The sequence below is a fragment of the Adelges cooleyi genome, unplaced genomic scaffold, assembly GCF_023614345.1.
Source record: "Adelges cooleyi isolate 19-005CV unplaced genomic scaffold, UGA_ACOO_1.1 ACOO_flye_CR_arks_rails_tigmint_CR_PRNA_108, whole genome shotgun sequence".
Classification (NCBI taxonomy): domain Eukaryota; kingdom Metazoa; phylum Arthropoda; class Insecta; order Hemiptera; family Adelgidae; genus Adelges; species Adelges cooleyi.
The window spans coordinates 1,986,115-2,012,410 of NW_026095761.1; the positions used below are offsets into that span (position 1 = coordinate 1,986,115).

General features: G+C 31.4%; 4 protein-coding genes across 7 annotated transcripts in view; 2 read left to right on the forward strand and 2 right to left on the reverse strand.

Moving 5' to 3' along the window:
- LOC126839161 (protein FAM151B) overlaps window positions 1-14,985 on the reverse strand; it is a 77,407-nt gene extending 62,422 nt beyond the window's left edge. For 2 of the 4 annotated variants that reach the window (XR_007685798.1, XM_050574262.1), the window contains exons 1-3: window positions 14,776-14,985; window positions 6,151-6,213; window positions 5,934-6,005 (exon numbers count right to left, since the gene is read on the reverse strand). Coding sequence is in view for 3 of the 4 variants with exons in the window: in XM_050574262.1 (XP_050430219.1) it covers window positions 5,934-6,005; window positions 6,151-6,213; window positions 14,776-14,854 (214 nt within the window). In the remaining variant the exon portion in view is untranslated. Of the gene's footprint in view, window positions 1-5,933; window positions 6,006-6,150; window positions 6,363-11,308; window positions 11,408-14,775 lie in introns of those variants that run through there. The other 2 variants (XM_050574285.1, XM_050574277.1) reach the window with 2 other exon arrangements.
- Window positions 1,467-4,263, forward strand: LOC126839117 (facilitated trehalose transporter Tret1-like). Its single transcript, XM_050574181.1, has 5 exons — window positions 1,467-1,605; window positions 1,668-1,803; window positions 2,282-2,467; window positions 3,097-3,861; window positions 3,964-4,263. The coding sequence occupies exons 1-5, from the start codon at window positions 1,570-1,572 to the stop codon at window positions 4,218-4,220; spliced, it is 1,380 nt and encodes a 459-aa protein (XP_050430138.1). The 5' UTR covers window positions 1,467-1,569; the 3' UTR covers window positions 4,221-4,263.
- LOC126839156 (lipase 3-like) lies at window positions 14,792-22,616 on the forward strand. The gene is made up of 8 exons (XM_050574246.1): window positions 14,792-14,967; window positions 17,110-17,290; window positions 17,692-17,806; window positions 19,428-19,674; window positions 20,887-21,045; window positions 21,113-21,197; window positions 21,335-21,477; window positions 22,139-22,616. Exons 1-8 carry the CDS (start codon window positions 14,881-14,883, stop codon window positions 22,325-22,327), a joined length of 1,206 nt encoding a protein of 401 aa, XP_050430203.1. The 5' UTR covers window positions 14,792-14,880; the 3' UTR covers window positions 22,328-22,616.
- On the reverse strand, window positions 22,547-26,267 carry LOC126839141 (protein cereblon). The gene is made up of 10 exons (XM_050574224.1): window positions 26,013-26,267; window positions 25,095-25,168; window positions 24,940-25,010; window positions 24,656-24,855; window positions 24,438-24,578; window positions 24,224-24,340; window positions 24,046-24,152; window positions 23,749-23,900; window positions 23,462-23,676; window positions 22,547-23,386 (listed from the first exon to the last, which is right to left on the reverse strand). Exons 1-10 carry the CDS (start codon window positions 26,051-26,053, stop codon window positions 23,200-23,202), a joined length of 1,305 nt encoding a protein of 434 aa, XP_050430181.1. The 5' UTR covers window positions 26,054-26,267; the 3' UTR covers window positions 22,547-23,199.
- Between the last annotated feature and the right edge of the window lie 29 nt (window positions 26,268-26,296).

Here is a 26,296-nt window from a genome sequence, read left to right on the forward strand (position 1 = left end):
TGACTTTAAAAATATATCCTGGCAATGGTGATACATTTCGGCATACAAACGGTGCTGTCAATTTTCGCTGGAGTATGCCTTATAACAGCCATGTATGGTGCCATTTGGTTTCCAGAGTCCCAAGGAAAATCCTTAGACGAAATTTTAACAAACTTTGATCCGAAACATAAAAACAATGTTATAAATATTGATCCGGAAAACCAATTGTAGTTCTGACATATTCTAGTTTATAACAAAGCACGTTATTCAACACGTTGTTTATACACAGTTCTTATATGAAAATAGGTTAAAGAAATTACAATGTTTGTAATAATGGGTCTAATGCCATTCATTTTTTTTTTATATCAAGTTTTTGGGCAGTATTTATTCCATTGTTTTATCATTTATACAAATATCAAATGTCATTGTAAAATCTTTTTTTAAATCTAAAATTTCAAAGGAAGCTTTGTGCTTCTTCGTTTTTTTGATTGGGAACATAAGTAAATTTAAATTATTAATCCAAGTTTTTTCATACTCTGTTTATATTTTTAAGAAAATGTAATTTGTGGAGCATTGATAATGAACGGGTTGGCGGCATTTAGTAAAAGTAATAATATATATATATCGGCATAACTTCTAATCTTTTTCGAGACACTAGTCAAAACATTAAAAATTAACAACTATGATTATTATTATTATTGATTACAATATTTAGACCTTGGTGTTGAACTTCTGCAATAGAAAAGATAATCTAATTGCTTGTTGCTTTTGAAGACAAGTGCGGCGGCCCGCAATTGTTTTATTCAATCATGTAGTTATTCATATCAGAGGTGTTACAACATTATTACTAAAGTTTTTAAATGACCTTCCTTTATTTTAAATACAGCTAAGACATCATGTTTTGAACTCAACTAGACAAGTCATCGACTCGAAGAGTGTCTAAAACGCTTTTAAGCATTACATTTAAATCATTGAAGACGTTAGTAACTTTCGCTATTGTTTTTTTCATTACATTCATTTTGATCGACTGGCAAGTTAAAGAGAATACCATTTTTTGATATATATTTTCTATTTTAAATTTATTTTATGATATCAATCGGATAACAAGACATTAATTAACATTCTCTGATGCTATCAGTTTCTACTTAAAGTGATTAATTTCATTTTTAAAACACCAATACTTCATTCGATAGACAATCAAAAATCGAATGAATGAATTAAGTTGTTTGTCTTATTTGGTAAAGTTGTAATTAAATATCTAATAACGGACTATCAAACAGAAATTGCATATTTTTGAGATATTTAATTATATTATTTTGGTAAAATTCAATATCGCGATTTTATTTACATTTTTACCATACATGATAATTATTGTTTATCGAATTTATGGTTACTTTTCACTTATCTTATCATAAATTTAATTGGTATTGTATAACAATAGTGCAATATGTAATAATTAAAGAGGTTTTATTGTCGAATCATTTCACTATAACTCTTAGAAGAATCTAAAGGATGTAATATCAGTCTACAGCCGTGCATAGTTTTGGCTGTTGTTCATATTAGTCAAATGTGCATAATTATCATTTAGAGATGAAAAACGAAAAATATCAATTTTACAAAAAACTTGTAAGAATAATTTTAACGTACAACATTTTATCGAAACACGCTTATCATTATTGTATATTTAGATATTAAGTAACGGTCTGATGGATATTCACGAGTTGGTCGCCGGATCTACAGGCATGTTTTCAAGTATTCTTTTGCCACAACTTCAAGATCCATCGTCAACGATAAAAATCGACAGCGAACAAGCTTCGTGGATCGGTAATATATAACTTTATAAAACTATACTAAAGTGTAGTTTGTATAAAATAATGTTCAGTTACAAAATAATTAAGAAATGTTGTTTAAAAAACTACTCTTTTTGTGCATACATTTATTTAAAACCTAATGAAATATAATAAGTTGTATGTTATAGTGACATTGAAAAAATCTATGTTTGATGAGTTTAATTATGATTTATAAGCACTTATTTCGATATCGGTTTTTTTATCGCAGAGAAACACTGTGTTTCCAAGTGTACTTTTAAAAGTAAATTTATGATCATGTATGTATGTATGTGTTAATTAACAAACAATAAATGTGCAAAAAATAGAAAAGCATTAATTATGTACTTCAATTTGGCAATATAGCTGATTTTAAAACAGTTCATTGAACCGTTATTGTAGTAGAGATAATAATTGTAAATATTATCAATATCATCAATATGGTTATAATTTGTATACAATGGTTTTCTTTTTAGCTAGCGTGCCAAATCTAATGTGCCCAATTGGAATGCTTATAACCGGCATAATTGCAGATAAAATAGGCAGAAGAAAAAGTCTACAAATGACTTACATACCGTTTTTATTAAGCTGGGGGCTTCTCGCTGTCGCTCAAAGTGTCAATGTAATTTTGATTACTAGAATAATTGCGGGGTATTCACTAGGTAAGTCAGAAATAATATAACAATTTTTACTAAAGGGTAAAACAGAGTGCTACAATTGCGCGATTTTTGGTAACTTCTTTTATTATATTACATACAAATATGTTCAAATGAATAACAAAAGCTAGTAAACGTATAGACAATACTCGAAATCGTGACTAGCATTAAGGGAGGGCAATTACATACATTGTTCAAAGAGGAGGGAAGAACAATATATTATATTATATTAGATTATATTCCTTTCCCAGTATTTTTCATGCCACAAACTTTCACATTATAAAAGGACTATAGAAATTTTCGCGAGAATGACAGAACCAATTTGCCAACTATAACCACTAACTTTTAATTTCTACAAAATTTACTTCTAACACTTTTACGACAAGTGGAATACGATCCACAAATGAACTTTCGCCGGTAGATGAAAAAAACAAAAAAATTGTTCACCATCAATAATTAAGATCCAAAACACCAATAAATATATGAAGGACGGTTGTGATATTAATAAAGGTTGTAAGTGTTGCGTTTTTAAGTGAAAATCGGCATTGACTGCTTTCTGAAAATAATGGGGAAAAAGAGGGGAGGAAAGTATAACTATTAAAATATAATTTTGATCGAGACAACCTGATTTACAGGAACGGGAGTACTGGCGTACATGTACGCTGCCGAAACTGTTCCGCCAGTTCACAGACCACTATTCCTGGGTATGAGCATAATGGCATCGGGGATCAGCATGCTAATAGCATCCTTGTTAAGCATCTTATACGACTGGCGGACGCTGGCTATAGGCTATTTTGTGTTGAGTGTAATCGGCTGTGTGTCGCTGTACCTTATACCCGATCCACCAGTTTGGCTGAGATCCGTAGGCCGTCACGAAGAGGCGGTCCGCGCAGAACGATGGTTCGGCATGCCTGAAGGGTCTGTCACAGCAGTAGCTCAGGTCTCCGAAAAGTTGTCGAATAAAGCCAAATGTGCGGTGTTCACAAGCCGGTCTGTTTGGATACCAACGGTACACAGTGTCTTTATGCTGATCTGCCAACAGTTCTCCGGCATCTACGTCGTGTTTAACTACTCTGTGAATACGATGCGTAGCTGCGGTGTACAGTACGATGCCATGGTCGTGACCGCCGCTCTTTTCGGTGCTCGCATCTTAGGCAACCTCGCGTACGCTTCGCTGTACCGCGTCAAAAGGAGAACGCTGTTCACCATCTCCGGCTTGGGCATGTTCAGCAGCCTAGCGACCGTCGTATGTTACTTGCACGTCTACCGAGACGTCTCAAACCCGCCGTACGGATTCGTCATAGTCGCTGCATTTCTGATGTACGTTTTCACTTCCCTGCTGGCTATAACGCCAATTCCGTGGTCCGTTCAAAGCGAAATATTTCCCACTTCTGTTAAGGGTAAGCTTAATCAAACATCTAATACTTTTTAAAACGTTAAGACTAGGTTGAAATATTATATTTGATTTAAAATTGACCGTATTCTGTTTTGGCTGATTTCAGGTACGATGAGCGGAGTGAGTCATTCTTGTGCGTACTTGTTAATGTTTGTGACTTTAAAAATATATCCGGCAATGGTGATACATCTCGGCATACAAACGGTGCTGTCAATATACGCTGGAGTGTGCCTCATAACAGCCCTGTACGGTGCCTTTTTGTTTCCAGAGACCCAAGGAAAATCTTTAGACGAAATTTTAGCACACTTTGACCCAAAACTTAAAAACAATGTTTCAAATATTGACCCCGAAAACACAATGTAATAGTACTGTCATAATCGCACAAATATAAATGAATAAATCCCGTTATTTTGGAAAGTAAACAAATTTTAATTTACTACACCGCGTTTTTTTTTTTTTAAATAAACGTTGAAAATAGATACCAAAAAATAGATACAAATCTTGAAAAACTTTTCCCTATATGTTTTAGTCTTCCTACTTTAGTATAATTTCAGACCTTTTTTCCCAGACTTAGTTTCCACTTTTTGTAAAAAAAAAATCATTATCAATATTTTCGTGGCTATTCACTTTATTTCGGTAGTACTAGTTATGGTATAATCACTGATTTGATCTTAAAAATATTCCACACAAATTCCCTAATTCGACATTTTTTTAAAAACATAATATATCTTAGTTTTAATTTCTAAATTCAACGGCTTTGGCCAAGCTGACGCTGCTTTAGAATCATTTTTAATTTTGACGTCTTAAATCTAATCTAAGTTTTTTTTAAAGTGGAGAAATTTAATAGTTTACATAGCCGTATAATTTCATGTATTCGACAATATTTGTTATGTTTTGTTGCAGCAATGGTTTTAGCTTTTAGCATTCACATTGTAGGAATAAATAAGTCAATTCATCTAAAAAAGTGCACCATTCCATTGATATACAGGATTGACACATTGACACAAACATAAAAATATTTGTAAAATTCTCAATGAACCTTTGGACACCAATATACAAATTGAGCAAAGATGGACCGAAAACCAAAATTTGGTGTTCAAAAATCATTAGTACAAGCAATATAAAATATCTGAGCGAAAAACAAGAGAACACTTGTGTAAAATGTCATTGACTACTCTTAAATGAGTTCTATGCAGGTATATAATATATGAGGTATTTATTATTTACATTATGTAGCTAGGACTGAATTTTAATTATTTTAGGTGTTGCCATAAAAGTTTCGCTGCATTGACATCACATTTTATGTGCTAAGTAATGGTTGATGAAATTCAATGCCCATCAATTGGTTTTATTGTTAAATAACACATTATTTTGCCAACCAGTACGACTACAGCACTAATCGCATACAATTTCTTATCTTATAGTGTTATAGATAATCAATCCAGAAGAATTGATTTCCATATTTCTCAACTAGTCAACGCAATTAATATTTCGAAATTGTGTAATAATTTTATACTCGTTTTTTAATCATTATAAACAGTTAAAAACATGTATACATTGAAATAAAACTAGGTACATACATCTTTAAAAATAAATCAATTAGTGATAGGTAAAACATAGTCTCAGGTTGGTAGCGTATTTAAAGATACACTTATCCAAAAAAACAAAATAATCAATTGCATTTAAATGACAAATCATTTTACTACTCAACTATGAGTTATTCTTTTACACCGACCACTCAAGACTTAATTTTTAAAAACATGTCCTCTATTAATGCGTGACAAAATAATCTGATCACAATTTATGTTAAAAATTGTTTTAATAGTTTTAACCGCATTTTATTTATTTTTTTCTATCATCAGATTCGCATCGAAACCGGTTTCATGGAAGTGCTTAGTGAAATTATTGTTATCATTATTCGTGAGAATTTTAAAAATTGTATTTGCCCAAATATAACGGCACGGGTATACTGGAAATTTAAATCTAAAAATGGCCTATTCAATCTACATACAATTAAATAGGGACAATAATTTATGTACCATTATGATTTTATTAAAAAAATAACTTATTACTCACTGGTCATAGCCTGTTGCATTTTATCCTTGGAGTTTACCGCGTGATCCCAAGTTACCGTTGTCAAGTCCATTTCTATAATAATAATAATAATAAAATAAAATAAAAAACGGACAACAGTATTTGTAAAAAAAGAAACCGGTTTAGCACGGTGTCTTTGCCGGCGGGCAAGTACAAACGAGGAAATAATATTATTATAATAACAATATGATATACGCACTGTTGTTGCTTGCCGAATCCATGTTGATGTTGAACGATTCAAGCAGTCCGCCGAGTATCAAATCTAAGTACACAATAAAATTCATTTGTAAACGGTAAAGTGTTATCGGCTAATCTAATGGAATAATATAATTTTATTATTGTATTGATAATATCATTTGAACGAGTCCAACTACAATGTGGTCGTTGCACAATCGGTTGTTATAGCGCGGCCGAAAGCCACTAACAGCTTAACCAGGGACGGACATTGAACGACATACATCTATACATAGGTAGACCATCGATAGTTGTTTCCCCAATGTGCGTCTGGTAACTATCGATAATAACCGCTAACCTAGCATATGGTTACTGTTAATGGTTGCAAAAACGGTCATAATACAGAATAAGAACACCCCAAAACCATACAACATAAAATGCAATAATATTTATTTCAAAAATAATTACTACTAAAAATACCAAACACCGAAAAATCGTATCGATAACGGTACCTAAAAACTTCTGTAAACTAGCTTAGAGCAAACGGCATAACATTATATTATAACAGAAACCGTTTGGTTACCTATACTTTCAGCTTTCCGGTTATGATGTGGCGAATTTTGACTAAAAGCCATGAAAGTCATCTGAAAAACTTAAACTTAAACCGAATATTTTTTTGTAGGAGTTAATGTTATAGGTAACTTATCGAGATATAAAATTTTGGTTAAAATACGAATAAAAAAAAAACTAGGTATTTAAAGGTACTTACAAAATGAATGCCAAATAAAAATGTAATCTAGTATATTTTTTGATTAGGTGAGTTGAGATTTTTATAATTTAGTTGTTTTAATGTTGGTTTGTTTTTTTTAAATTAAAATTCATAGATTTGTTTTTATAATATTTGTATTGCCTATACTTACACTATTTTTAATTATTCATCTATTAAAAATGTACGTTTTTTTAATGTCTTTCATCATGACCAAGGAGTACCGTCTCATGACAGTGGTTGATATTCTTTATACTGTTTTAATGGTCTTTATAAATGTTTAATGGTTTGAGCATTTAAAAAAAAAAATTGTTGTCAAGAAGTATAATTCATTTGTTACAATATCATGTTATATTTTTATTTTTAAGTACTCAAGCTTGTGATTCATGAGAAAAAAATACATTGGTTCCGAGTTGGTGTTTTCGATATTATAATGATGCATTTGTTTTTTAAATTACTTTTTCAGGTTAAGTTATGTTCTGTTTATCATTTGTTTTATAACACATTCGATTTATTAAGTATACTTTTAGGTGTTAAGACGACCACATGTTACATGGAAAACGGGTCGATATTTTATTATTTAATTTAAAGACCGGTGGCACACGATTTTTGCATTGAAAGGGGCAACGGCCTTTGTGTGCTATTGAACTCTGTTGTTATTGTCAAGGCTACTAAATAATATAGCCAACAAACAGGGACTCGATATTTTTTTGTAAGAGCGATTGAAACGCAGATATGAATGGTTTTCAAAACGAGGAAACACACCATAAGGCCATTTTATCCGTAACAGGTTTGCTATGTCGTAATATATTATATATAATGTAATTATCAATTCTGTTTAGGGTATTATTGTAATGGAATGCTATGTCGATCGAATGAGTATAGGTATAATTTATGCTCATACCACGTGTATTATAGACCAGTTTTGACACAAGATTGTACAATTTTTACTTTGGAAACGAGTTGCTGCTTATAATGTGCGAATTGTGTCCAGGAATAAGTGTTAAGTACAAAAAAAAAAACAACTATTAAAACCATGTATTTGTTTTTGTTCTACGTTTTCTGTAACAGATGTGATAGACGTGATCACAAAAATACTATATATTGTATTTATTGCAGGTGCTCAATGTTTTCACAATGACGTCTCTAAGCAACCGTTATGCAGGTGTAAATTATTCATTATTTATTGCATTAGATTAATTTTTAAAGCTTTGATTATATGATAATTATATTTATTATAGTTTTTGCATAAAGATATGTATCTATGACAAATATTGTTTTACAAATTATGCAAGACCAATGACCGCGGGGTATGAAATACCTAATCAACGCCAAATACAACGAGATCCTCATAAAATGTCCTTGATTCATTATAAAGACAATGGCTAAGACATATTGTATGAGTTAAAACTCACATCGTTCTAATTAAGAATAATATTTGCCAAACAAATGATATCTATCTATTTGTTCTGAAGAGAATAACTGAGACAAAAAAAAAAAGTGTTTTTAACTTTATATTTTTAAATGTGTAAAATAAAATTCAAATTCTGGAACAGTATTGTAATTTTAGAAACATTTTTTTAAAATTGATGAGGAAAATAAGAATTTTGCCACAACTTTATCCGGACCATTGTTTTAAATAATAGATACTTTATATATTTGTATTTTCTTCTGTCGAAATACAATTGCTGTGGCTCAATTATGTCACAAGTAACAGCATGTTTGGAAAGTTATTAAAGAAACGGATTAATCGAAGTACGTTTTCTTTGTTTGTTATGAACTCTGACCGTGGCATCAACCTAGCTGAACTTTAATCGAAACCATTTAACGATTAACAGGCACAAAACAAAACTGGTACAATAAAATCCTTTATTGTTGACACAAACAAAATATATAATATGCAATTTACTGCATAATATATATTATAATATAGGTACTTAAATACAGAAGAGGTGCAAAAGCGCTGGTATCGTGAATAAACTGCCATTTTTACTCTAACCCATTGTCTTTTATAATTTATCAGCTATTAAACGATATGACAACTTATTCAAAATAACAGCTATTTCAGTATTGCACATATCTAATATGTGATGCGTTCAACGAAACGACAAAAACAATTTTAATCAACAAAATAAATAGTAATTGAAAACGATTCAAAGAATAACAAACGCCAATATAGTATAATAATTATTTACTCTCCACCCCAATTTTTTACCAATTACCTAACCCTCTTCGTTCTGGTGAACAAATCTGTTTTCAGAATGAATATTCTTTATGCAGACATTGTTGCCTCTGTCAAAGAGCCTAACTGTCAAACACCTGACCACCGGTTTATTTGCCTTGTAGGCTGACGACAACCTTAGATACCTATTGCAATATCCTTCATACTATCAAATGATCACAGGAAACTGGAGAGTAGGTATTGCTTTACACACATTAAAGTCGAACCACGTAAGTTCTAACCACCGTCGTGCGTTTTTTGTTAAAAAATAAATTAACGAGAAAATATTGTGTACAGCTATGTACGTTTATAACATGTACCCGTCGCTCGACTTAATTACAAGCCCATTGTGGTTGTAATGATGTACAACTAAATACTGTAATATATTGTTACTGACACAACCTATTCATTTTTGCTTCGGTTCACATATTCAAAACATCTAACGACAAAAAAAAAACACTCGAAAGGAATAATCCTCATTCCCAGCAAACAAACGTTTTTGTTATATATCATCACGGGCATTTATTTGAAAACTTAAATTATTGTTTTGTTTTAGTAAATACTGAAAAGTATAAAGTATACCTGAACAACACCAGTAGAATAACATTACTCGTACGACGAAATGTATATCCGACTAAAATGCATTACATATTGTGTACACGTGTTACAATATATGCCAAATACAGGGTGATCCATTTAACGTGAGACACTCAAAATGAGTTAGGTAAAGTATAGTAAGTTTAAAATTGAAGACGGCAGGAAAGGTAGAGTGTACAATTATTTTTATTGGTGCACTTTATTCAACGACACTTCTTCACCTTCTATCCTTAAGTTTAAACTTTGTTAACTTAAAAAGTAGTTATTCAAAACCGGTTATCGACCAGTCGAAGATTTCAGACAATTATTTTATAAGAAATTTAGTTTCTCTCGTTAAACGGATCATCCTGTGTAAAATCAGTGATATTTAGTATTTGACGCTAAACTTAGAGCTATACGTTTTGACTAATAACAACTCTATTAACTTTTGAAACTTAAATTTTCTATAAACATACAATTTTACAACTAATATGTCTGTACAATGTTATTCCATTTTCATGCTACAGTATTTTTATCAACGAAAAAGTTGTTTAAAAAAAAAATATCCTAATAAAATCAATATGAAACTATTAAATTACTTTTGATTGTTCCAAGTTAAAGAATATTTTTTAAATTTATTCTTTTTAGTTGGTAAAAATGTATAAACCGGTATAACGTACCTACACATTTTTTGCCTATTAAAATCAGAATGAAATATAATAAAAATAATGACCTAACGAAAATAGTTTTTAATTGAACACATTCTAAGTTAGTTGTGTTTTAAAATATATGGTAAGGGGAAGGTATAAACGTTAATGTAATTAATACCAGCAAACACAACTCACCCCCACTTGACCTAACCATTAAAACCTAAAAACTGGAAAAATATTATACAAAACCGGTTATGGGTTAGTCATTATTTTTAATACACATTAAATGCTCATGTTGCTAATTGATTGTTAAAAGTTACCCTCTAAAACTACCCCTTGAACAAATATTTTTTTACTTAAATATAAAATATAATTACGATTTTATTAATTGATCCTTTATTAGCTAAAACAGTTATTTCATAGAAAAAAATACTGAAATTTGAACAACCCTGTATATTGTAATTGGAGATTGTTTTAACAATTAGGACAAGCTTCTGGTCTTAATGGAAAACCACTAATCTATTACATAATATGTTAGAGTATCTTTTACATAGATAGCTAGAAATTGGAATAGCTTGAACTCGATTGTTTACCAGTAAACAGTGTTTCAATAGATGATTTCTGAGTAAATAGTGCGTTTAATCTTTTTTTTTTTTTTTTTAAGTTTATTTAACTTATACATAATAGCCTTCATAATATTTTGGGTGAATACTGAGCGTTAAAGGGCTTTTTTAATTCACTTAGGTGTGTACCGTGGTTAAATAATACAAGATGAATAATTACAATATTCTCAAATTCCCCAGCCAGACTTTACACGATCAATTTTTTTAAAAAGTCTACTTCAACTATCTTCTAGTTTTTACAATTCCTGAAGCGCTTCCTCCCCCCCCCCCATGTCTCTCTAGTTATGCTCAGGGCTTATGATAATAATAATAAAGTTTTTAGATTGAACAAACTCAATATCACATACCGACAATCCAAAATGGTCAATTTTCGTTGGAAATTGGTCGTACAAGTACACTTTGAACATTTTCATTTTGTAAATAAAACGAATGACGACTACCGCGTGTAGAACACAAGAGTAAAATATGTTTTGTTCCTTTACAGTTGCTATTGATGTTTATTTATCGTAGTCGATTCTACAAATAAAGTATACGTTAGTGTACAAGTAGTACATTTGTATAGCTGTTAGAGTAAAAACTAGAACGATAAGATTATTTAGAATAGTTCTACAGTAATTCATGCTAAAATTTTTTATGAAGTAATTCAAATGTGCTAAAAAACTTGGGACACTTTCAGATGTTAAAAAAATAAAAACAGTAAACATATTTTAATGTTGTTTTTTTTTTTAATAACAAAACTATACAATCTGTTTTATGGACAATAACGCACAGCTTTTAAATAATAAATGACTATTTTTAACATTTAACCAACACTTTTGCTTTGAAAACTAGGACAGATGGAAAATTGTAAACTTATATAAATGTTTGATTGAAACTAAAACCTACCTATTATTACAAATTTTGTAATAGCCAATTTAGATTTATACCGTAATGCATGCTACATATGTGAGTCTGTACATTATAATTAACATCAAAAATATAACGCATGTTAATTTACTTAAAGCATATTATTATACAGGTCAAATTGGTGATTTGCAAGTAGGTACCTATTAAATTGTGTATAATTATTACAAAATGTATGTTACCAGTTATAACACGGCCTTGTTCGAATTCGATTACAATCCATCATCATTGAATAAAATGATTTAATAAAAAAAAAATTTAGATAGGTTACAAAACAATTTTAAAACTTATTTAATTTAATAATTATTATTCAATCTCATCAAATGGTGGGCAACATTCTCACTTTCAACTCGTCTTCTTCCTGTGTTAACTTTATGTCCTTTTTTTATTTCTACACTTGGGTACTTAACCGTGAATATCCGATAAATGATAATGGTTACCTGTATCCTAAATCCCAATTCTAATCTATACCTCTCTCTCTCTCGTGGTTATTTCTGTATACACCTACCTACCTACATACCTATCGGCTAGTTAATCCTCGACACTATTGTTGTAAAGGAAACAGCATTATAATATTTTGAGAATTTCTCTCCCCCGCAGCGACGAAATAAGTTTTCTTAAAATCAAAATGCCGTTCATTGTGATTTATAAATTTCACATCGCACACGTACATATTAGTCATTAATTGGTTTTTTACCGATTTTGTTTTCCGCATTCACAACAACACAATGATTCGAAAGTGAAATGTAACAATAAAATTTATCTGCATTCCGCATGTGTTTAATTATTGCCCACTATCAGTCATTAACCAATTGTATAGCGTTCTCCGAATGAAAGTTCACTTCACAATATCACAGATGCCTATTATAGCTGTGTGGTGTTAAACTCAGTGGGTTACAAATAGGTATTATTTAAAAATGAATGTAAACATAAGGTGTTACTCAATGCGTATTATTGTTTTATCGTTGACCTAGCTAATATTTCGGACGATTGCTATGAAAATAATATACTACTTACACTTTTTTGACAATTGGTAAACATATGAAAATTGGCAAAAGTGAGAGTAACCTAACGCCGTGGCCTATGATGGTTTTAGCTCCCAGAATAATTATAACTTTATTTTTTAAGTATGTTAAAAGTAACCAACAAAATACTTTGCGAGTTCTTTCAGGCGCTTTGTGAATGTCCCGAGCACGTTAAATATTAGCATAGTTGAACATGTGTGTTTTGTTTACGGTAACTTGTTGAAAACAAACCGACATTTTTGCAATTGTATCGAGGCGTGAACAGTGTACTAGTTTTAAGTCGGTTAGCTCCAACGTCTTCTTTAATTACAACGTAGGTTCCTAGCAAAAATATGCAGTATCTTATTTAATGGGAAAAAAGTTGAATAAAAGTCACAATGATATGAATAGCTAACAAACACAGTTATAAGTCGCCCTGGGTTTGATTATTGAAATTGATAAGTTGCAATTGAAAGCGTTTTGGTATATATTTCAAGATCTACTAGTTAATTTAGCAGTCAAAGAATTTAGCCCCTAGATATAAACTGAGTAAAGTTGATAGATTTATTATATGGTACTCGTGTATTGGCATAACCGGCAAAAATAAATACCCGGTAACCTTGGTAACCGCTAACGTGTAGTATTATTTAACTAAATAAGGTAGTAGTCAACCACATTAATAATTAACAACAACAAACAATTAAACAAAAGAAGCAAAAATTGAAATTGATGGAGCTTTTCTAACCTAACCTCTCGGGTAGAATTCAGCTAGACTCAACCCCCCCCCCCCAAAAAAAAATTTACCACTGTATTTAGGCTACTACTTCCTATAACTGTTACAAATTTTAATTGCGTGGGTCAATAGTTATTTTTAGAAAAAACTTTATTAGTTCTTCAAACTTAACTAACGAAATCGTTTAATTACTTAAAGTCCTAATTGTTAGTTTTAATTTACTCACCACTCAAGAATGATGATTAATTAGTTATTATTTTTGTTGCAATAAGATTATTATTTACCAACACCAATATTCTAGCAATTCAAAAATATGTTGTCTTCTTTACTTAAGGGGTTAGGGGTAGTCAGCGGGGTGAAAAAATTAGTATTTCAAATAATTTTTTTTTTTTTTTGACAGTAGTTTAATTTATTTTATAAAACAAATAATACCAAGTTTTTTTATTATGTTTTAACTTTATTTGACAAGAATTAAAAAAAAAAAATTATTGTAGACCAACATACAATTTTACTGGTACATCTAAAATCAATCACACCTAAAAAAAAATCATTAGTTTAATAGTTAATCTAGTGCCTGATCGAAGTTTTTTTTTTATTAACAAAATGGCGACCTCTGATCATTTACTCAAGGATTTTCAAGTAAAAAAGCACTAGTTTATTGTCTATAAAAATATAATTTTTAATTTAAAAAAAAAAATCCTTCAATCAGGCACTAGTTTTTTTTATAAATTTCATATAAATCTGTCAAGTGATTTTTGAATTACTGTGGTTACCGAATTTGAAAATTTAGTTTCGAGAAAAATTCATTTAAAAAGTTTTATACTCGATTTGTGTACAGAAATATTAATTATTTAATTACTTACATCGAGTCATCTATTCCTTGGATTCACTTGAAATTTTCAGATATTTTCGAGACATAATACTTCAAGAAAATGCAACAAAAAAAAAATCTATTTTTTTTAAAATCCTGACTACCCACTAACCCTTTAAGACGAAGGTAACTACTAAAATTACCGTTTATTATACAAAGTAGGTGTAAGTATTGTACGTAAATTCCCATCTTCTATAGTAAGTAATCGGGTGGATTAACGTTGGATTTGAACGTGAAATGACATAATATAAATTTCCCACTTTTCCCAACTCTCATCATCGGTGGATGTTAGCAATCACTCACCGTGACTTCTGCGGCAGTCCGGTCCAGTCGTCTGCCCGGCTGAGTCTGTATTAGCACCATTGATACACCGGAATCGCATGCTGTGTTCGGTATAACGTGTATGTGATGGATTTTACATGTCTGCTGTCGTTTATCAGCATAGTCTGGGCAATATCCACAGTGGATGCTGGCAACTCCAGAGTCCTTGGCACGGTGAGTACGTCGAAATACTTTTGTTTTCTAAGATTAATTGGAAAAAAAATACAAATTAAATCGGTTAAAAAAAGATGCCAAGCCAGCTGATTGGGTAAATTGTAATTGTCGACGGTTCTTGTATTTGCATAACACGTGCGTAGTCACAAAGTTAAGATAAGAAGTAATTAAATATAAATATTTACATAACCGGTTTGGCATTTAATTGTAATAACATTACAAAAAAATACATAAAACTGGATCATCAAATCCAGAACAAAGACATAGTACTAATATAACTGAACATATTTTTGTCGTTGGTTAATTTTGAAAAAATAACAACCACGAGGAAAATAAAATAATAATTATAATTATAAAACACTTAGCAAAAAATTATCTAAATTTTTATATATTTCCTCATTAAATTAAATTTTAAGTTTATAAAATGAATACGTCTTGTTTAAAAACTTGTTTAATATAAACATTTTTCTTAAATTTTAGTGTTTTTTTAAAGGTGTGTAGTAGTTTTGGGTTAGTTTTTAGTTTCCCAAAAGTGTGTTTAAAATACTAAAAAATAATGAATTCATGAGAATTTTTTAATATTATGTCATTCTTATTAATTGCAAAACTTGAGGATACTCCCAAATTTAACAGTCTGCCAACGTTTCAGAAGACTTGCCATAGACCGTGGGAACTAGTGATGGGAATTATTCTAAAATTCGGATTTTCCCAAAAACGCAATTTTAGCCGTTATACCTATATAATAATTAATACTAAATATTTAACATAATATAAATCCTAATGCTGTGTATCTGAGTGAAATGATTTTGATCAACATATTAAAAAAAAAACACAAAAACCATTCATACAGAGCTTGTAGTAATGTACAATTAAATAAATTAAAAATATAAAAGTGTTAACATAATTAAACTAATGAAAAAAACCCTCGTGGAGTTATACTTAAAATTAGCATTGAAGTGTTCAAAACATTTATGTAAACATAATAATTGATCATTTACTTACTTGCGTCGTTCAGTCAGATCAATAACTGATATTGTCGAAAAAATCCAATAATAAGCTAATTATCTTGTACTCAAAAATATTAGTATAACAGTCAGGGTTTTTTTGTATGATTTTTTTTATAACCGTACCTTGAGTACCTTATGTATTTTCTTAGCTCTGTGCTGCATGTACTTTAATACAACTCATTAGAAACCTCTTCGGACCATGTCTTAGGAGTGTTTTTTCTCGATGCTAATTTAGAAAATAATCAGCCGGTTTCACCAACATTTGTTAAGAATTTACCTAATTGTTAATTATATTTAACAAATAGTTAGTGAATATTGGGTTTCATCGAGATTTGTTAGCCTTAAAACATTGTTAAAACGATTGTTAAATTAATCATCCGAAGTCGGCTTTTAAAAAAAGCTAATCGGCATGTTAAAATGTATTGTAGTACTTATATATAATACTTATATTATTATAGTTCAGAAATTGTTTTATAATTTTTGTTGACTGAATATACTAGCAATATATAATAATGAATTACACATTTGATGAGGAACTTTTTTATATTGAGTATTTAGAGAACAATAGAAAATACAGCTTCGATTTCAATTAGGTAAAATGAATGAAACAGGCTTGCATTATAGGTTCAAATATCATAATTTATTGTATTTTGTAATTTAGATATTATTATTATGTCTTGCCTGTCTTGAGTATAACAATGGTAATAATTCTTATCACTACCTACTTTTTTTTTAGGCCTTCAAAGCCGAAAAAATGATTTTAATGACCTTGATGACAAACTATTTTTAGAAAAGTATAGACTATCTAAACAATGTGTTAAAAAAATGATTTAAATAAAGTATAAACGGAAATGTTAAAAGAAAGTAAAACAAAATGTCAAATAATAACAAACTGGCAAATAAATAATACAATCACTTATCAGTTATCACACATCTTAAAAACCAATGAGAACATTGGAATCGAGGTAACCGCTTTGGTAACCCAACTAACGTTTTGTTGAAACCGGCTGAATATGTTTTTACTTCAACGGTTAAACAAGTTTTTTAACGGTCTAACAAATTGTTTTCGAATATTATTGGTTCCGTCTAAACCCAAGGACGTTGTTTAATGTCGAATAACGGTTTTGTTGTCCAGGAGGAACTCATCGAAAACCATGGTCACCGACATCATAGCAGACACTCGGTCCCTACCGAAGATGGTTACTTGGTAAACATGTTTCGCATCAAAGGTCGCGGCGGCCCTCCATTTTTGCTGTTGCACGCGCTTATGGGAGCGTCCGACCAATGGTTTCTCAGAGACAGACAACACGACTTACGTAGGTAGCATATTAATGTAATATAACATAATATATTTTACAAAAATTTAAAAAAAAAGTGGGCACGACCTCCGCTGCAATGAAATACATAAATAACATGGATATTTCTAATTATACAAGTATAAACAAGTAGGACCCTTGTAGTTTTTGGTACTTTCTAATTTCTTATCTCTTACCTAACCTCCAGCATCTAGCTGGACCATCTCAGCATCCAGCTATACCACCTCAGCATCCCTCTGGTTCATCTATTAATTCTAATTTCTTATCACTAACCTCCCCCTCCTTACCTCCAGCATCAAGATGGACTATCTCTTATCTCTATCCCGTTATTAGCCCAATAACATATCCATGTTAACCTGTACGATTTGTTTATGAAAACTTGTTTTGATACCGAAAAAAAGCGTCGGTATTGGCCAACAGTGGTTATGACGTCTGGCTGGGAGACTTCAGAGGAAACATATATTCTCGAGATCACATCAAGCTCAACGCATCCGAACCGGAATACTGGAAATTCAGGTAATTAAACGTATTACTGTGTATCTAATTGTTATGACTTAAATAGAAAAAATTAAAATAAATTCGATAAAATAAAATGTGGGTGTCTTTCGGCTCAAAAAAACAAAGGTCTGAAAAAATGTTTGGTTATCTTGCACGACTATCAAATGTATAAAAAATTAATGGATCTTAAAAACTCATAATTACCCTTTCTACGATTAACCCGTTTGGTTTGGCGTCTTTTTCTTTGTTTTTTGTGTGTAAATAAACATTTTTCTAACTTTAAATTAAATTACTATAGTTTAGTCATAGTTATATTGTTATTCATTTTAACAATACTGTACAGAATATACATTGTCAATTTTGGGCTTGTCTCCTAAATATAAATAAATTTCTTATCACACTATCGAATTGGATAATGTTGTCAATGTTGATATTTATTATCCTTGGTTATATTTTAATCATTTATTCTCATTTGAAGGGTACAGGTAATAAACCAGGAAATTCCCCTTTTCAATCTAAGAAAAACATGTTTCAAAAACGATAAGAATGTTAAAAAATATAGTACTTAAAAACTTTTAAACATATGTTCGATCTTTAATTTTAATCATGTTTAAAAATAAATAATAGATTCGTTTCGTCCCAAAACGAATTTTGTAACAACAAAATGGCGGTTTTTTAAAAGTGACTTGCCTGTTTTTCCCCTGCACCCTTCATTTGTTTTTTAATAAAAACCACTTGAAAAATAATTCAAATATTCAAATTATTATATTATGTTTTACTCCTCGCCTTGATTGTATAATAATATAATAAAAAACAATTGCCATAATTATTGTTGAATTTGTTTAACAACGTATTTTAAAGTAAACGAATTTCTAAGAAAAAAATGGAAAATTAATAAAATTGATTAAGAGTTCAAATAAGCCAATAATAGAATTGTAATTTGTAGGTAGTGAAGCGTCTTTGTGCAGCTCAAATTTTTCTTTGTCATCACAATTAATGTAAATTGTAACTTGTACTTTTTAAAAAACGATTTAACCATCAAAGATTGTTTTAATTGAGGTAGGTACTTTGTTGTAATCGATTATGTACAAGGCGTGGCGATTACAGAAGAATAACACAATTTTCATAATGAAAGTTGTAGTAATCTTTTGTAACCAGCATGTATTTTAATCATAAAGCATTCAATCGCGCCTGATCGAACACTGACAATATACTATTATAATATAACTTTACAAATAATTGTAGATTTAGCATTGCCCTAGAACCGTTTCGCAGCAATTCGTTAATCGTTAAGATAGTATGTAGGTTAGATTAGGTTAGGTTGGGGTAGGTTAGGTTAGGTTAAGTTGGGTTAGGTTTGGTTGGGTTTGGTTAGGTTAGGTTAGGTTAGGTTTGGTTGGGTTTGGTTAGGTTAGGTTTCTCTTCGACTGTTGTTTGAGGACCTTTGGCCAGTTTCCCCCCGTCCGTCTACGGGTGCACATGCACATAAAAAAAAAAAAGGTTAGGTTAATATATTAAAACATGGTTGCACAAATTGTAGACTTAGCATTGCCATAGAACCGCTTCGCAGCAAGTCGTTAATCGTTAAGATAGTATGTAGATATGGTATAATATTATAATATTAACCGTGTTGTAACAGCATTGACGAGTGGATTTACTACGATGTGCCGGCAATGATCGACTACGTTTGCCAGGAATCCGGATACGACCAAATATACTTGGTCACCTATTCGCTGAGCAGCGCCGTTTTCTTTTCCACGGTGGCCATTAGACCGGAATACAACGAAAAGATCATCGTCAGCTATCATCTTGCCCCGTTTGTGGCGTTTTCCAACATCAAGTCGGTGCTCCTGCGTCTCGGCCTTCAGTTCAGTCAACAGTACTTGGTCAGTTTTCCAATTACATAATATTTTATTATTGCTCATTCCTTAGTCCATATCAATAATTGTAACAATGTAGGTATTATATATGTAGCTATCAGCTGCTGTCCTGGTCGTCATACGATATCACAAAAAGGACGATCCGTATTTGTATCCACTTATGATGAAATGCCTAGCAAATAATTATTTATCAACCTTTTGCAATAATATCGCAGAAAATGTGTAGGTAGAACAATGATATTATTGTTTAACTCGCACAAATGAAATCAAATGGTCAATATTGTAATACTCTGCAAAAAGTATCGATCGATACCATGTGATTAAATCCTTGACAAATCTAAATCAGACTTAACCGATAGATTGTCCAAATTATTGATCTATATTCTAAGTTTTAATGTAGTCAATAAAAATTAGGCAGGTTAGGTTAGGTTAGGTTAGGTCGGTGTGGTCGTAGAACCTTAGAAACTATTATAGCCTAGGGGATTTCATCACTCTCAAACAAAACGCTTCAATGCGAATCTATGTATAGTTGGAATGTGCTTAAATTTTTATTTTTAGCAGTATTCAGATACCCGTTGATTCATTCATACATAGCAACCTGGAAAAGTTTGACCACAGATTTTTCACACAATTATACGTCATGTTATAGCCCCACTATAGATATAATATCTTTAGTTTAATTTTTATACCCAAGTCCCAAAATTCGCAAGTGCATTATATCATTCAGGGATGTAACAAGATTTTGACCTTTTATCAATAGCCACTTCGACCGAATGGATTGACTAGGAATCCTCAGACACCTCACCACTAATATTGCCAACACCACATTTTATGAGGCGTTTTTCTTATTCTTAAGAAATTGACAATGTTTCCCTCTTTGATTTAGTACCGCCACCTTTACCCTCGACAGAAAAGCATTGGATCATAAATAATATGTCTTTTGGTATCTTTAAGGACGAAATCACAATTGCCTCATCTACTTGTCAACATGATATGCATTAGAAATAATCATTTGTGGGTATGAACTATGGGTAATTAGCAGTGCATAGAGATTGTCACAAATGGGTAGGCTTCATTTCTACAAATCTCTAGTAGGTACCTGGATCTTAATGGTTTTTTTTTTTTTTGTCGAAGTCTGGTGACATTTGGAGTAGAAAATTTCCAAGAGTCTTTCCCTCTGGTTTGAAACATTTCATTTTCCATGGTATTGTGTTTCAGACAGTAGCCAAGAGTCTTAAAGTCTATGAACTGTTCCCACGCAACGAGAGGGCGATGGACTTGTTGTCGTTACTCTGCGGCAAAAATTCCACATTCTTGCGGTCGTGCATTTCAATCGTGTCCGACTTTTTCGGATTCGATACTTCCGGCAACGCGACGGTAAGTTTGTCAAGTTTATTTCAAGTTCCATCGAACAGCGTTTAAACGACCACCATTTCACTTACAGGCGGACCTCGACTTCAAATTGAGCTATTCGAGAGCAGGAGTTTCGCTGAACAGTATAGAGCACTTGGTGCAAATATTGAGATCCGGTAAGCGTTACATTTTTTTTGTAACTATAAAACATATAAATTAACGTCTTGTATACAGTCTATAAGACATACTGGACAATGGTAAAATATATATATATATTGAAACGTTTATGGTTTTTTTTTTTTTTTTTTTACAGGCAAAATGCAACACTACGATTTGGGAATCTTCCAGAATCTAAAAACATACGGTCAATACAGGCCACCAGAGTATGATCTGAGAAAAGTCACCTCGCCGGTTGTTTTATATTACAGCAAAAACGACAGAATTGTCGACAAACAAGTGAGAGAGACCCTTGCAAATTAACAGTACAGCAATTAGTTTGTTAAAAACAATTAAATATATAGGGTATAAATATATTAGGGTACTGTATACATTTCAAACAGGTACGATTTTTTTTTGGTAGTAAAAGTTAAATTCAAGGAAGTACAACCAAACAAAAAAAAAAAAGCCTTTACAACCTAGTTAGTTAGTTGCCTATACAACCAAACCAAACCTGATTTGTGGGTTAAATTTAATTTGTATAGTATTACCCAAGTGTTGTGTTATGGTAATCTCGTGTCTACTCGAGAACATTATCTTGTAAAATACGCGCACTTTTGAAGTATTTTCTTTAAAGTTTAACTAACAAAATTGTTTTTGACATTTTTTGTGTCTTTGCTTTGGCACATAAACCAGAAAAATCGAACCGGTTGGCGGTTATCGTCACCTAGAAAATCAGCTGATTTATCTGATTTTGGTTTTTACTTTGGAACACAACCGAAAAATCGACGCCGGCATCGAAAATTTATCCTTATATATGTCCTTCTTACGAGGGTGGGAATGGGGATGTTACATTTATGTGATAGAATATAGGAGATAGAGGCACAGGAGATAGGGAGTAAGAGATAGGAGAGCTCACTAAATCGTGTACTTAAGTATAATTTTTTTTTTTTTTTTGCAGACTATTGACAAACTATCCACGATTCTGCCAAACGTACAACAAACGATAAATGTAAATCACGATACATTTGGACACATAGACTACGCGTTCAATATGAAAGCCAAGTCCCTCGTTTTCGATTCCATTATCGACATAGCTCAAAAGTTCCGGAGCAGTCGCCATTTCAAAAAAGCGTATCTAGTTAATTAATAATCAAGTACGCCGCAAATTTCAAATTGTTACGGGTTAAGCGATGGACGACCTGCCTACATGCCAAAGCGAATTTATACATTTTACCTATATACTTGTAAGTTTTACACTTTACACCTCGTGCTTTTAAGAGCTGGAAGTATTTTTATTTATTAAAACATGTAAATTTATTAATATAATAGTCAATGTGTTTTATTTGTTTTTTCTTAATGTCATGTAGGTATTTGTTTTATTTATTATGCCTTAATTTTATTTGAGTTTTCATAAAAGAACAACTACTTTGACAATAAATAATAAAAACAATTACAAATTGTTATTTACAATATTTTGAACAAACATAAAACACATAATTTTGATTCAAAACAAAATTAAGTATACTTAATAAACAAATTTGAATAATAAAAAAAAAAATGTATGTAACGCTTGACCAATATTGCTTAATTCTGTATGGCTCACAGTTTTAATTAGTCATACAATTTTAAACCGTTATTAAATACATTTTAATTTACTTGAAAATGTTTAAAAAACAATTTTTACACGTAAAGTTAATATTGGGCATCATTTACACAGCGAATCCCAAATAAATGCAATCCTTATAGATTATAGAAATTATTTACTAATTTACCACTATACATAATCTTAACAATAATATGTAAACAAATGCTAATGATAATAATATAAAACATACCTATTATATACTTAAGAACATACATATTTATATTGTAATGAATTTTATACAAATAACGGTCGTACATTACAACTGCTTTTTGATATTACAATAAAAATTTAAAAAAAAACGGTATCAGGCTTTTACGTTTTACTTTATAATACAAGTAGTGTTGAACACACTAATAGTCGAAAACAATTTGGGTTTAATAATCAATGATGAGGTCGTCTGAAAAATCTGGCCTTTCGTCTCGTAAATAGTTTCTCGTCGACGTTATGGAACGTGTGCATAATCCGTAGAATATCCTCGGCATTAACTTGTTGTTATTGGCCAAATAACGCCAACCCAGATGATTTTGACAATTTGGACACAAAATAATAAGCCAAGAATAACTAAAGAAAATTATTATCGTCGATGAGGTTGTTTTAATAACTAATCGGTAAACACTATATTAGTGTACTACATACCCCGGGAACCAACAGCATTCTTCCGACGGTCTTCCGACCGACGTAACGTCCAAATCTTCATCGAGTTCCGTTACGGTGATCATATCGTGAATTTGACCCCACGAGTTGCAGTACGTACCTTGGGGGCCTTCGGGGGACATTGGAAACACACTGCTCATGTTGCACACGGGTATGCTGCATTCCTTCCGGGCACACATAAACTTTTGCATCGATTGCTAGAGTTGACAAAACATCATAACAATACTCAGTGAAAGAAATATCAAATTTTCAAACGTCCATTTAATTACGTTTTTGTTCCAATAGTTGAGTTCGTATTGAAGCCTCATGTTGGTGGAGTTAATGCCCAACAAGTCGCTCACTTGTTCCTGGTTAAATACGCCCAGTCGTACCGCTTGGAACGACAACAAATCAGGATCGTCAGATATTTTAACATCTTTGTCTGAGAAAACAAAAAAAAAAACAAAAGTTAAAACATTAAAAAATTAATTATAAGAATATAATTAATACAATTTTTCCGCTTGTTATTTGATAAATAATAACAGCCGTTATAAAAGTTTATTGTGTATACCATTTTGTGGACTTACATGCCATTCTGATTTTATCAGTCAAACGATCAGCCAAGTGGTTAACGTCAAACTGCTTGTAAACCCATTCTGGCCATTGGGTTTGGCCCATATCTTTCTTACGGCACCTTTTTAATGGAAATTTTACGTTTTAGTACAGAAGATGTAAATAAAACAACTCTCTATGTTTTCCTCTTACACTTCGTCATGTTTCGACGTGCGTCTCCTAGGATGCAAGCACAACGTACTATACGGGTCGAGTAAAGTAGAGTCTTTCAAAACTCTGATTTGCGCCAACACGATGGTCTCTTCAAGACTAAAAAGTAAAAAATATAATCTCATGTTAATATTAATACCTTTGACGATAAAAAAATGGCTGTCGACAAACTTTTGTAGATATACGTTTCCGTTACCTTTCAGGAAATGGTTTGACGCTTAAGATTTCATAACGCTGATGACCCATTGCTTTAGCGTGAAATCTCGGTAAATTTTCTATACCGTCCGTGTGTTCAAACACTTCAACAATTGTGCCGTAGGTACGTTTGTTTTTGTTGCTAAATGAAAAAAGTAATATGTGACGTAAGCAATGAAAATAGATATTTATTACAGTATAACATATAACGATTCGTACAGCTTATAAGAAACTCCAAACGCTCGGTTCCTGGCAATGGCGTACTTCAATATTTTCGACATAGCTGTTGAACGCGCTATCATGGGCAATATCTGTCCAGGCACGACATTTATGCCCAGAAATATAACCGGCAACACGTGTACAACACCTTCTTCGTACACCGCACGACCGCTGGTTTCACGAAGTTGGTTTCCCAAATACTACAAGGTCGGACGGTAAAAGACAAAGGTTTTAATATATTCGTCAATAGGTATGAAAATAAAAATATTATTTTTAATAATTACTTTATGGGCTGGAGTTAAACTCTGGTCGTACTGCGACACGTGACTGTGGTTCACGTATTCCTCAATCGCTCCTAAACCGACGTAATGTAATATTCAAGTAAAAGTTAAATTATGTCATGAATATTATTTTTAAAAAAGCAATTTATATCACTTACGGTCCAATTCAATTGCATCAGCACGTCGCACACGTCGTTCCGAGTGTTCCGAGTCATCATTGTACTCGTCAGAGCTGTAGAAAAAAAAATATATATCATATTCACTCCAGTTTATATGGTAGAGCAGACCTGATTATTTTTGAAATACCTCAAAATTATAAAATTTATCACAGACTTATTTGAATCATTTTATTTACAAGTAACGTCCGAGGTGGTAAATGGACATTTCATTAATTTATTAGAAAACTAGCACTTTTCAAACAGAATAGGTAGATGGTTTATTTTTAACTCTATAAGTACATATTTAACTAAAGTGGCCTCTTAATAAATTTAAATTTGGTGTAATTTTTGTGTTGCTCAAAGATGGAAATTAAATACAGTAGCATTGTTAGTATGTGATTTCGATACAATTATTTTTATTTAAAAATACTTAATAGGTAGCATTTATTTTGAAATTAACAATTATTTGTTTAAGACACAAGGTTAGAATTGCCATAATATGAGTAAAAATTAATTTTATTAAAAATAACAATAAGAAGTCATGTTTATTTTTGAAACAGCAACCCTTTAAAATTGTATTTAAGTATAAAGCAACCTTTATACTTATCGGTACAATACAATCGGTGGGTTTCGCTGTCAAATTTATTGTAACAAATTTTAATTTGTAATTATTTAGAGGAAGCATGAGTTTATATTATTGGAACTTGACACATAATAATGTCCTACATTCTTCTATCGTTCAATACAGAGATAGGTACCGAAAGTAATTTACGAAGCACGCTAATATTGGAAGCAAAAAAAACAACACGCAAGTGCTTTCCGTTAACCGATACTGTGGGTCATTTTACGTTATGGAAATATTTATAATTTAGCGCACCAAGTACCTATTAGGTATATAAATAAAATTTTGATTCTCACTCTGATATTGTATTCGAGTGCCGAGACTCGGAGTCCGACATAATGGCAATCGACGAACAGATGTTTTTAAGGATAGCAAATTATCTACCGATCGCCAGAAACGTCAAACATTTCCGACTTCAGTTTCATCACTTTCCGGAAGAACACAATAAAATATAATAGTTTATTTAACACATTAAAATAATATTATGCTTAATTTCAACACTTATAACAATGATGGATAATATTCTGCGTAGTTTTTCCGTCGCCGTTATCAGTGAACGTCGTCGACCGTTATCACTGAG

Bases quoted from the DNA above. Each gene is read 5' to 3' on its own strand.
- LOC126839117 (XM_050574181.1), top strand. From the start codon at position 1,570: ATGAAAAACGAAAAATATCAATTTTACAAAAAACTT. The intron at 2,468-3,096 runs GTAAGTCAGAAA...CCTGATTTACAG, and splicing joins AATTGCGGGGTATTCACTAG to GAACGGGAGTACTGGCGTAC. The intron at 3,862-3,963 runs GTAAGCTTAATC...GGCTGATTTCAG, and splicing joins ATTTCCCACTTCTGTTAAGG to GTACGATGAGCGGAGTGAGT.
- LOC126839156 (XM_050574246.1), top strand. From the start codon at position 14,881: ATGGATTTTACATGTCTGCTGTCGTTTATCAGCATAGTCTGGGCAATA. The intron at 14,968-17,109 runs GTGAGTACGTCG...TTTGTTGTCCAG, and splicing joins ACTCCAGAGTCCTTGGCACG to GAGGAACTCATCGAAAACCA. The intron at 17,807-19,427 runs GTAATTAAACGT...GTGTTGTAACAG, and splicing joins CCGGAATACTGGAAATTCAG to CATTGACGAGTGGATTTACT.
- LOC126839141 (XM_050574224.1), bottom strand. From the start codon at position 26,053: ATGTCGGACTCCGAGTCTCGGCACTCGAATACAATATCAGA. The intron at 25,011-25,094 runs GTAAGTGATATA...ACGTCGGTTTAG, and splicing joins TGATGCAATTGAATTGGACC to GAGCGATTGAGGAATACGTG. The intron at 24,153-24,223 runs GTAAGAGGAAAA...TCCATTAAAAAG, and splicing joins ACGTCGAAACATGACGAAGT to GTGCCGTAAGAAAGATATGG.